The sequence below is a fragment of the Rissa tridactyla genome, chromosome 1 (genome assembly GCF_028500815.1).
Source record: "Rissa tridactyla isolate bRisTri1 chromosome 1, bRisTri1.patW.cur.20221130, whole genome shotgun sequence".
In the NCBI taxonomy this organism is placed as follows: domain Eukaryota; kingdom Metazoa; phylum Chordata; class Aves; order Charadriiformes; family Laridae; genus Rissa; species Rissa tridactyla.
The window spans coordinates 203,582,483-203,594,970 of record NC_071466.1 but is presented as its reverse complement, the minus strand read 5'-3'; the positions used below and the strand labels follow the sequence as shown (position 1 = coordinate 203,594,970).

Here is a 12,488-nt window from a genome sequence, read left to right as displayed (position 1 = left end):
TTTGATGTTTTCTAGTTTAGGAAGCTGCTGAAGAATTTCACATACTGAGTTCAGGGTTGGATGGTCAGTCTTCTTTATTACAGTTTAAGCAAAAAGAGAGATGAAATCAATATAAATTATTTCAAAGCAAACAGCAGTGCAATAGAGAAACACGTTAGTTACAAATATTTTTCCTTGTGTTAAAATTAGTGATTTTTTTAGATGGAAACTGATGATTCTAGCGTTTCAAAAGTACGCTTTTCTGAATAAAGCTAAAATGTATTCAACTGTTTAAAACTACGCTTGTAGGAAAAGAGCTACTTACTTATTTGAGATATTCAGCAATTATACTGTAATACTTTGAGTACGTTCTAATTTTACACCTTTCTAAATTCAAAGGGAATACTAAAGAATGATTCTTTTCTATTAGATGTAGATTTACAGCACATAAAAATTGTACAATTTCCTTATAATTTGTGTGTATAAATAAGTTCCTGTAATGTGAATGTAAAGCAAGGAGACAGATGTTTCATAGATGAAGTAGGTAAACATGTTTCATTGTAAAGCTTGTGTATTTGGGATAATTCACATGACGCGTGAGTTTGTGTGTGGCACAAGAGCCGTGACCGTGTTACTGTCCGTTCCCTGTTTTGGGAGGTTTGTCCACGTACACTCACTGAAGGGTCGCCATCGCCTTCTGCAGCAGCTGAACCATGATGGGATAGACTGGTGCAAACTCCTTTCCCTCTCGCGTTCTTACTGATTGAACATAAGCTTCCAGTGCACCGCTAAAACAAAGGTAAAAAAAAAAAATGCAGCTAAAGCAATTAAATAGCATACAAGTATGGTAACTTCAGGAGCTGTAGAATTTTCCTCAGATGGTCTTATGTGTCTGTGGAAGGAAGTGGGCAAGAAAGGCCTTACAAAGCTGTACATAATTGTTCATGATCTTTCTCTTCCTTCTTGCATGTTTTGAGGAGCGAGCAAGTTAACATTTAAATAAGCAGCAGCAGCATGTTGCAGATGGCTTGAAATGACAGCTCTGACGCACAGACTCAGGCACATTGCTGTACGGGTAACCTTTAGAAATGAAAAGAATAGACTCCAGCTGCTGCAGACGCCAAGAGTACAACTTGGAGAATGGAAACTGGGGCGCTGGTGAACAACCGCGATGCCTTCAGGTCATTTCCTGGCCCCGTCTTTCAACTGCCACTGGCCTTTGGGGAACCCGCAGCCAGCGTGTGTGTGCTCTGGTGTGCCTTTGCTGTGTTTTTCTTAGGCACTGCCATAGGCTGTCACACGTAGCGGTAGTCCTGTGTGATTTACATAAATACAGACATTTCAAAGCTAAAAGGGGCAACTGTGATTACGTACTTGTCTGTACGTAATTCAGCTTGCGTACAGCACCGGGCCACCTCTCAGCCAACAAGTCTAGTAAATAGTGGTGTTGAAAGACTAAATGCTGTTCAGATTTTTGACTTAACAGTTCATTAAGTAAGTAGGCCAAGTTAGTTTTGCCATACTTAAATATGGATTCTAATTTGATTGATTTTTCTTCTCCTTTTTCCTCTTCTCCCATTTCTTCTTGTAACAGATACAATGATTGTGGGGGTTCCTTCTGAACGCCTTTGTTTACATTATGTTCCATTGGTACAATTTACAGCAAAATTGTGACACGTAGGAAAAGACGCACACAAACAGCAGCCCCCATCTCAAGTGGGGACCAAGATGCCTCCCGGTACACAGCTGTTTTCTGGTTGGTGACAGCTGTGGCACTAACGCAGACTCTTCCCAGCCCTTTCTGGCCGTACCCCGGCGCCGTCCCCAGGGCAGCGGGTCCTGCTGCCGGTGCCCGGGCAGCAGAGCTGAACCCATTCACGCTGGGTCACTGCGTGGGGGAGCAGTCCTGGGGGTTTGTCTCCTGCACGCCTTTATGGATGCGTGGGATGCCCCAGCACGGCTGCTCTGCCAGTGAGGGTGCACTGGGATGTGGTAAGGTGTCAGGAACATTCCCAGCCCCACAGGGCTGAGGTGGGCACTTGTTGTGCACACCTGGCAATGGGACGGGGCCGTGGGGTTGAGGGAGCCCGTAGCCATGTCCTGCATGTAAATACACATCAACTACTGTAGATGGGGGGCTGGGCCATGGCCCAGCGGGGGCCCTGGGCGCGGGGGGCATAGCTGTGTTCGTCTTTGCTGCTACGGCCAACAGCCCAAGCTTGTGGTGAAACACCGCATTCCTGCACAGACTTAGGGGACCGAAGGCAGCACCGCGCACCCACACGTGCCTGCTGGCAATGGGGGGGTGGTGGGAATGAGTAGGCATTAAATCAGGCAAGGTCTAAAGAAAGCAAAAACACTCAAGGGTGAGACTTGGCCTGTGTTTCACATGCCGTCTCCTCCCGGGGTAAGATAATGAGAGACAGGAGAGGCGCAGGTCCCTGCAGGGATGCTGCAGCACTGGGAAGCTACGTAAGAGCCCAGCTTGAGAAAAGGAGATGGTAGGAAGAAGCAGGGTCATAACACACCTTGTTGCCTGCCAATAAAGCTGTTGCCAAAGCAGCAAGGGCTCTGAGCTTCCAAACGAAAACTAACGATGCGAAAGGAGGATGGAGTGGATTATTGGAGAGTTGAGAGGTTTCAGAAGAATAAAGCAAAGAAACAGTCCCTCGTGTTGGTGGGGACGCACTTGAGAGCTCTTCAGTTTTGGTAACAACTTACTCGGGAGTTACTGCTGAGGGGTCCACATCAGGTACCAACACACTCTCAAGAGTCACTTGGCATTTTTTGCGTATCAACAAACAGCAGGAGAAAAGTTATCCTCCCTTACAGCCAGAAAGGCAGGGAAAGAATATCTATTTTGTCTAGCCAAAATAAAGCTGGCATTTTCCACCTGGTCAGCTCCCTGAGAACCTTCAGCCTGCTCTTCCTGACAGTCTCTGGGGAGCAGCACAGCGTCTAACGGGGAAAGAGCCAACAACTAGAAAACTGCTCGCTGCAGCCACAGAGAGCTTTGGGTGCAGCTCGCCTTGCTCCCAGGAAAGGCCGTCAGCACGATGGACTGCTGAGATCAGGCACATCCGCAGGGAAGTTTTAAATCCCAAGATTTAAAGAGAAGTGAGGCTGGGGGAAAGGGGCAGCAGGTAGTGTGCTTTTTAGATAAACTGATGCGATGAGCAGCCTGAGCAGTAGGCGGGAGATGAAGGCAGGGGAGGCCCATGGATCCCATCAAGATGTGGGGAGATGCTTCAGGAGAGTCTGGTGTGTCTCACGTTTCCACTCAGGTCAGCACTCAAGTGCTCGGGTCAGCAGTAATCGTTACCCATGTTAGTTACCGTCTACAAAGAATAGTCCCTTGTATTAAAAAGACAGTTGAGAAACTCCTGCAATCATTTCCTACTGTAACTGTCATTCATCTTGCTGAATCTCTCCCCTTCCACTCACCAGCATCCCTGTCTTTTCCTCTATAAACTCCCAAAAGTTTGTTGGGCCCAAATAGTTTTTAGAAGTCATCAAAAGCTGAAAATAGAAAAAAACCATATTGACCTGCTTAGCTTAGAAAGCTCTGACACCTCTTGGTGAAGTTGTGGGTTGGCATCATTATCCAGATGGTAACACTGCTATCCCTCTCTGGCTTTATCTCCTTGCTTTGAAAAAGCCCTTGAAAAAGATGACAGAGATAACCAGATCCCTTCAGATGAAAGGGAGAAGCTTTACCCTAAAAGCAGCGCCCAAACCCACTCAATGTCAGCCCTTGATAATCCTTAGCCAGACTGTTATTCCAATCAAATCAAACGAGGGAATGAGATTTAGGCTACATTAAGTGCCAAACATCGTCAGTCAAGTCCTGCTGCCACACCCTCCAGCAGCTTTTATCTTTTTTCTTTCTCTCCTGCCTCAAAGAATGATTTAACTGGCAAAAACGACTCCATCAGTGGCAGCCACTCTCCTCTTACGACTCAAAAAGCAGCTGAAAGGAACCTGGTGAGTTGTTTGGTGGCCTCAGAACTGCCCAGACCCTTCTTCTTCCCAGCAGAGACCAACAGCTGACAGAAGTTGATGTTTGTCAGCTCTCTGCTGCTGTGCCTGCTCTTCTGCTCTGGGCGTTGTTTCAGAGACAAACTTCATCAATATGACCAACCCAGGAGCATCAGGCATTTTTCTAAAACAGACCTTATACAGCTTTAACTTTAAACAATGAAAATAAAAGCTTTTCCAATACTCTAAAAGCATTCCCTGTTTTCCCATGTGCCATGCTCGCATCTCCAATAAAAGTATTTAAACACTCTAAAGCTGAATGTTAAAATGCAATTCATAATGAATAATTTGACCTGAAACGCTAAAACAAAAGCTTAGTTCTTCTCCAGACAGCAAGAGTTCTGCTAATGGCCAAACCCATGACAAAGGCATGGCGAGCACCGACCTCTCACCAAACGTAACGCTCACGTCAAGGCTCCCTTCGCTCGTCAGCCTTCAGCTCTGAAGGTTGTTTTGCAAATGCCACATCTCCCATCGGTGGGGATTTCTGACGGGAACTGCAGTGTGTGCCAGGGAATGAACAAGTCACGGAGAAACATCCACCACCGAACAGAGGACACAAGCACCTCCACAGCAGAACTGGCCTGGAGAACGTCCTGCTTCACGTACCCATCACGGCAGAGCAGCCGCCTGCCTCCCACACAGGCCGGTCTAAGAAAGCAGCCAGAGGGGCCTTGCACCGAGTGAGAGGATGAAAAGCTGCTGCAGCTGCTAAAGGCTGGGAGCCAAGAGGCAGCCGCAGTCACCTGGAGCTCCCTGCTCTACCTGGTGACCATGGAACAGCTCATCATCACGGCCAAGCTCTGCTCAGCTCGGGAAGCTCCTCTGTGTTGCTGCCCGTGGTAATGCCATGGCGACGAGAGGCCAGGAAACCTGTCTGTCCTATTAGGAACAGCATCCCCAGTAACAAAAGGCACAGGTAGTGAAAGAGCAGAAATCATGAATCCAGGGAGAAAGGGAGTCTGGAGTCCAGAGAGTAACGGTGAGGTTGCTCCAGAGTGCGAGGGAGGAATGGGCTGGGAGAGGTAACCGAAAGCACCAATGCTCATAAAGCAGCTGTGATTTCAGAAGTACATTCGGGATGGGAACGTCGTTTCTCTGAGGACAGTCGCCACATCTTCAGGGTGGGATTTCGGGACTGCAATGTACAGAAACGGAGAGCGCAGGGCGCTGCTTTCGGCAGAGCGAGGCGGATGCTGCTCCCACAGCCCGAGTTCCGCTGAGGCTGCGCTGGGCAGCCCCTGGCAATACCCCTCACTGCAGCTGCCGAGACGCCTGTATTGCTGTACCCCATGGGGGAGATACCCGAGTTCAGTAGCAACCTTAACACTTGAAATGCAGATTTTATGATGACATTTTTGTAAACTCTACCGGTCCTAGCTCAAACGAGCTTTTGCAAAGTATGCTGGTAGTACAGAATTCAATTTAGATGCACCGTTTTACCATTAAAATCTTGTATTAAAAAAAAGGTAGGCTTACTCCTGTAGAGGACACTGTAAAAACACCAGTGCATAAGCAGAAATGGAAAAATAAATGGCATCATGGGTGAAAGCAGTATCATCAAGTCTCCGGCGCAGAAGAGATCTCAGCTGTTGTCATATAAAGAGATGTAATTTATAGTTATATTACCGATGTTTAAGAAGATGGAAGAAACCCTGTTTATGCAATATACAAAACATACTCTTGAAGGGATTAGACTAAATAATGCCCTAAATTCAGCATCTTCCAGTCTAATAAAGGACATAAAACCTGTTCAGCAATCTGCTTCTATTTTAAAAGACAAGCTATGGTATACGTTACAAATATTGTTTGTAAGACAGCGCTACGGAAAGGGGGTTGGTGGGATGTTCTGCATATATTAATGCTTCATTAAAAATACCATAAGAAGTAAGGAAAAAAAAAAAATCTAAGTTTAAGATGCCCTCCCACATAAGGAAAAGGATTTTAAAGCACTTATTAAATTACTTCACTTGCTTGAGCAAAAACATGAGCTTTCTTGGAAATGAGGACAAGCTGATTATATAAGACCCAGATAGTTCTTTTTCAAAATGTTATTTCAACCCATGAAGATTTATATCTACAGTTAAAAGAAAAAAAAAAGTGTATGATTTGGGCTGTGGTTCTTAAAGGGCTCTTAATGCATATCATTTAGAATTACTCTAATTAATTAGTTAATTTTATATGGAATTGTGAATATTAGCCCTCCTGGGCTCTGACTGGGTCAAACAGAGCCTGATGGAAATGGTGAGCTTCGGCGGAGGCAGGGATCACCTCGCCGGTCTGCAGTGGGGCAGCGCCGCGTGCACCCCGGTCCCCATCACTTGGCCGGGCAGCTGAGGACAGCAGGGCCAAGACTCGTGTTTAGTACTTCGATAAAAGTCTGTTTGCTCCGCAAACTTCAGGGCAAAGAGGAAAATGAAAAATACGCTGTGTAAGAGCATATCTGTCTGACACCAGATCGATTTAATCGAGTGCTATAAAAGTTACTGTAAAACCAAACTGTAAAATCTCCGACAGCATCATCCATAGGACAGCAGATTAGCACGAGGCATCTCCGGTTTATTCCAGATCCACAGAATAAAGAGATCAAAGGAACCGTGTGTCGACAGACAAGCATAACTGACGCTGGGGGTTTTATGGATGGCCTGGTGCCGGCCAGGGGAGAGCTCGGAGGCGCACGTGCCACAGAGTGGAGCCGTGTCCCCGCACAGCTCTGCCGGCTGCGGCGAAGTGGTCCTGCTGCTGCGCCTGGCGAGACGGAACCTAACGCACGGATGGGGCTTTCGTGGTGGTCCCCGCGCTGGCATTTGTCCCTGCCCCCTGGCAAGTCAGTGGTCAGAGCCGCTCTCTGGCTCAGGACATCAGCTCGTTGTAAAAACGAACATTTCCCTGGGCCTGGCTTTCAACTCTGCTCCAGCACCAGTGAGCCTGAGTAAGGGGAGTTTACCTGCACTCGAATGGTGAAGATAAGAATTCGGCCCTTGGGCGGATGAACTGTCTTTCAGGCCAGCTCAAATCCTGCCACATCTAACAGGAAGGTTTCTTTTATGGAAGAAAGGTTGAGTTTTCAAACTTAATTTAAGAAGAAAAAGAAAAACAGTGCCCTGGCTGCTTAAAGAAGCGCTTCTTTCAACACAGTCCCAGCTCCAGGAGGACGCCTGCAGCCGGGTCGTCTCACCTAACTTTAAATGTCTGCAGGGCAGCCGTCTGCTGAGCGAGCTCCCCTCTCCCAGCCCACGCTCCCTGCACGGGGCAGAGAAAATGGAGCTCTCGGGACACAACGCAACTGACCTATTTTAGGTACCTACTTCAGGAGGAGATGAACCAGCCCCAGCAGCGCCTCCTTCTCTCTGTTGACTATAAAGGGAGTCTAGCTAATATACCTCAGGCCAGGTAAATCCCACCCTTCGTGCTGAATACGAGCAGAAAGAAATGCACAAAAATGCCCCAAATGCGACTAACTCATAACTAACACCACGTTGCATAGGAAGCATTTAAGATCTACAGAGTGGAAGAAGCACTGCAATTAGCTTTAATATGAAGCTGTAAGGATTCTGATAACACGAGTAAATTAATATCTAAGCAGCAGGTCCCTAGAGTAATTGCATGGTCGTTACAAGGGGAAGTTGCAGAAAATTACCATTTGCAAGCTTGCAGCAAGTGTGAAGATAATTTCTTGATGTAGGCCAGGGCAGGGATCTGAAGGCTCAAAACACTGAATTAGCACAGCTGAACAACTACAGGTGGGAAAAGCTTGAAGAGGGTGAATGATAAAAGATTCCAGGCAAATGAGCAAGACACCCATAGTTCAACTTAGGTTCATATGAGATGCACGAAGAGCAGGCTCAGAAATCTTCCAAGAGAGTATTAACGAAAATATGAGTGAAAAGATGGTCATACTAGTGACTGATGTTTGCCTGCCTGCCTTATGTACAGATAACCGGCCTATTTCGAAACGAGTTACAGGCATGAAAGGAGATGGTAAAAAGGTGAATGCACACAGCGATGCCTCCAGAGTTGACTGGTGTCCGCAAAGGAGAACCATCCCCTTCACTCACTGCATCACTAGCTGCTGGTCGGCTGGTCCCCGTGCTCTGCTCCCAGCCATGCTGGGCTACAGGAGCTGCCAACCAAACCACCCGAGGGAAGAGTCCGCTTTGACAAATCCAGTGCAGTTAACTCACACGGCTCAGCAAAGCTGCACGAGCGGCGCCTGCAAGCGGTGGGCCTGGGGGTGGACGGAGAACCAGTCAAGCATGGGCAGTGACAAACAGCCTTGCTTTGGCGTACCAAGAGTAGGGGAGAGATGCTGGAGTGCCACCAGAGGCCTCTGGGAAGGGCAGATCTTCAAAGCTGCCCTCTCCATGCCCTTGAAGGACACCTGTCCGAGCAATGTCCCAGCATTTCACAGTGCAAAGCAAAAGGACCACAGTCCCACTGTAAAATGGTCAAGTGATAACCTTGCCAAGGGATAACCTTGCAGCAGCACATTCTTGAGATCACAAAGTTAAAATATTTTAATAGTGGTATCTCACGCAAAATGAATAAAGGATTCAATGAAAGGACTGAAATGAAAAGCTTAAGTATTCCAGCTACGCTACTTGGTCTAATGGATGCCACTCTCTCTTCCCGAAAGCCTTGTCCCAAGGCTTGTCCCTTAATACCTCCATGGTCAGAGCAATTTATCAGTGTCTGAACATGACCATCAGCAAGCCCATTAACTGAATCAGTCTGGATGAAATTTAATTGCAAACAAAGACAAAAATGTGTTGTAGTTTAAGGATGGCATTTTCAAATTTGTGTAAAAGGATAGAAGAGAACAAAATCCAATCAGTTCTTAAACTATTTGCATTCTTGGCTTTCGCTAACATGTCTGAAATTCAACATTGTCAGTTTTGCCAGTACTATCAAGACAGAAATTACAATCAAAATATTCCTAAGTTACATATACAGCTGTATCAGCCCTGTACCTATTATCCATTCCCCTGTAATTCAAGGTGTCATGGCTTGTGATTCAAGAAAACCTACTTTTGTAGCCAAACTAGACTAACAACATGTCTGATTTAAAAAAACCAACTCTTAATACAGATATGAAGAGACACAGTTTGCGTTTTAATATTTTGGAAATATGTCCTACTAACATCTACTGGTGATCAACTAGTATTTCCTTAATTGGCCCGAGCACTACACCGGACTGTATGGCGCTATCAGCTTCAAGAACTGTAAATATTTACAGCAGACTCCTCTTGGCTGCTTTATAAGTGTGGACAGATAATGGTTGATTTTCTCAAGCACCACCACTGCTGGCTGGAACTTAAAAGTCAGCTTCTATGATTTCAGCAAAAGCTGGCAACATCCAGGCGCAGAAGTTCAAGGACAGAGCTGGCTCCCAGGCCAGATCGAGCCTGGTGCAGCTACGTGTGATGACCTTTCCTGTGCCACTGGAGTGGGTGACACCGAGATCAGGACACCGAGAAGGCAGCTGGAAGAGTAAGGGCATTAAGAGCCAAACGATCATCTGAGCCTTCATAACTTTTCCTAACATTTTAGGATGCAAAATAGCTATACAGCCATCTACCCTAGGAACATTTTTAAAACCTTACCTAATTATCACTTCCTAAAGATCCCAGGCTGATTTCCTGAAGAATAACATTGCAAGGGGTAACAAGGGTCTTCCATTTTTAAATTCCTACCTACATTTTCATTGCTTTAACTTCCACAGCTTCTCTTTCCTGATACAGAAGACAGGATGGCTGCAGCCTTGACCTTCCAATGGTTGAGAAAGCCAGTTTTGCTAAAATACAGTATTAATTTAAACCATCATTGTGCATGGTCTCTTTCTTTTGCAAGAGGTTTATGTGTTCCTTCCAAAGGCACTGGAGGGCTTGGGTACGGGGGGCGAAGGGGAGCATTCAGTTTATATATTCTCCCATGTTGCAACTCATCCCATGAGTGGAGAGAGGGTAATGGTATTTATAATACATCTGCTACAGCACATTTTTTTTTACTTTTCAAGACCAGTCCTGGTGAGCAAGTAAGTTAGTGTTCCATCATCATAAATGTAGAGAAGAAAGAAGCATGATTTTTACCGTATGAGAGCAAGCCTGTCTTTTTCAGACGGATGATCATCAAGCCACTGGGAGTAGCGGGCAATGGACCACTCAGCCCTCTGACACAGAGAAACACAAACAAACACCAATTACACATAAATGTGAAAAAGGAAACACACACACCAATTTCAGAATCAAAGATGACATAAACAAAGGCCACATGAGGCTCTCTCAATACTGCAGTGATGCAGAATGAGTTAAGCAATCAGAAACAATTAACAGAAATAGCCCAGCACATTATTTGGGAGCTCAGAGGTGATGTTTGCCCAGTTCTGACAGGGGTTTCAATCTAGATTTCCTGCATCTTACATGAGCACGATGCAGGCATTTTGTAGTCTGTGATAAGACCTGAAATTTCTTCTATGAGCTGACAGAATATTAAAGAATTGAGAGCCTATTTAAAATCATGTTATCATCTTTCTACTGTTAATTAATCAAAATATGAAGGCAATGACCATAACTCCTTTGCCACAATAAAAACAAAACCCAACAAATCATATAAAGTACGAGCTTGAATACGTTTTAACTAAAATAACTAGGACAAACTACAATGTTCATTCCTCCTTAGGACATCTCGAAAGGAAAGACTTTCTCGAACCTTTCTCAAAAAGAAAGGTTGATCTTATTACCTGGAAGGGTGATTTTAACTCTGGTGGTGCTCTTGTAAATAAGAACTGAAGAATAATGCTGAATGGAATAACCTCTCCCAGCGCTGGGCTACTGGCAATATGCTCACTGGTCTGGAACAGCAGCGGTCTGGAAAAATGTAACAACATACTTGTGAAAGGAAGAAAAAGCTTATCTTATGCATTAGAAAAAATGCCTATGTGGTGGCAATACTGCGTTAGGATAGAATCATCTAATTTTTTTACACTAGTCTGCATCTTAGGTTTTCAACACAGGCTCAGTTTGTAAAAATTTACAGAAGTTGCCTATTGTAACGAAACAACACAGGATTGTAAATTTTATATTTCAATAAAAACTTCTAAGTTAACTATAGAACTCGCTGTCACACAGAAGTTATACTGAAAGCAACACACAAAAAAGTACAATTTGGCCAACATTTGCATGACAAAGATTGTTAAATCATAGTTATACTCTGCATAAAATTTAAAAGAACTTTAATCTATTTCTAATTTGCAGGTGGGTGTTGCCAAAAAAACTCTCAGTTCAATCAGAACTAACACGAGGTAATAAATCAGTTTTGAAAGACAGTTTGGTCACACTGCCAAGTGCTAGTTCCTGCGACTGCAACTCACCTGAAGGACCTCAGCTGTCTGTAAGACTTTCCTAGGTCAGAGACTCGCCGGCACAGCGGTGCTACTGCTAACTCCATCTATCAAAACAAACATTTTAATTCGAATTAGATTGCCCCAAAATATAAAACCTGGCATTGAAGTAGCCCGCCTTTAAGATACAATCCAAACTTGCAGACTAAATCACTGACTTCTGGCTGGTTTTGAGACAAGAAGTTATCCTTTGCTTTCATACTGCGTTGCCCAAGCCAAGCCTTTTGCCTTATTCTTGGCAACACAGTAAGCATCCCACGGCAAACAATAGTGACAGTCCACGGTTAAGAACAGAAGGGGTTTCGTGAGCTTTCTGAGACCGAAGCTTTGTTTCTCGCAGAAGGTTTATTTTGTGGGTGATGAGTTTCATGATAAAGCACTTACGTCAATACACCAAAAATCTGACTGCAGCCTGGGAAGAAAGCAAATCTACGCAGGTCTCCACAAACCACTCCTAAAGCAGTAAAATGCATACCCATTGCAGCTGGGCACCCTTTCCTTTGGCAAAGGATGAGTTTAAAGTGATTCCTTCTTGAGCACTTAGCCCCAAATTCTGGGGCACAAAACCTACGCAGGTTAGAGAGACGGCAGCTGGGACCTATTGCCACAGGGTTATACGGAATCACAGGCAAAAGAGTGTCATTAAAAGCATTATTTTCATACTCATTTTCATACTGTTTGGTCTCTGAGTTACAGCAGCCATCTTTAAAAATAAACTATTTTTAAACACTTTCTGTTTTTTAAGCATTGGAGTTCACCTGCCTTTTCAAACAAGAGCCAAGTTCCACTTGAGTTTTTGCATCATTCACATCAGACTAAATTCTGCCACAGGTTCTTCATTAACAGTGAGGACACAGAAGTGTCACTTCCAGCTCCCAGACTGAACACGAAGATCACATGGCAAAATTTCAGTTAATATGCATGCTAATACAAACACCACCCCTCAAAAAAACCCTATAGGTAAAGTAATTTTAGTCAGATATGGATTAAGTCTTTATTTTTTGCATTCCTGAAGTGTCAGTCAACAGAGGGATGCAAGCTTTATTCTCCACATACATTTTTTAAAAATCCC

At 44.8% G+C, this 12,488-nt stretch overlaps 1 protein-coding gene across 1 annotated transcript in view; it reads right to left on the bottom strand.

Moving 5' to 3' along the window:
• Nucleotides 1-13: 13 nt before the first annotated feature.
• The window catches only part of COG5 (component of oligomeric golgi complex 5), a 191,326-nt gene continuing 178,851 nt past the window's right edge, over nucleotides 14-12,488 (bottom strand). Inside the window, exons 19-22 of the mRNA XM_054198346.1 lie at nucleotides 11,387-11,463; nucleotides 10,757-10,883; nucleotides 10,107-10,186; nucleotides 14-767 (exon numbers count right to left, since the gene is read on the bottom strand). Of these exons, the coding sequence (XP_054054321.1) occupies nucleotides 653-767; nucleotides 10,107-10,186; nucleotides 10,757-10,883; nucleotides 11,387-11,463 (399 nt within the window). The 3' untranslated portion in view covers nucleotides 14-652. The remainder of the gene's footprint in view (nucleotides 768-10,106; nucleotides 10,187-10,756; nucleotides 10,884-11,386; nucleotides 11,464-12,488) is intronic.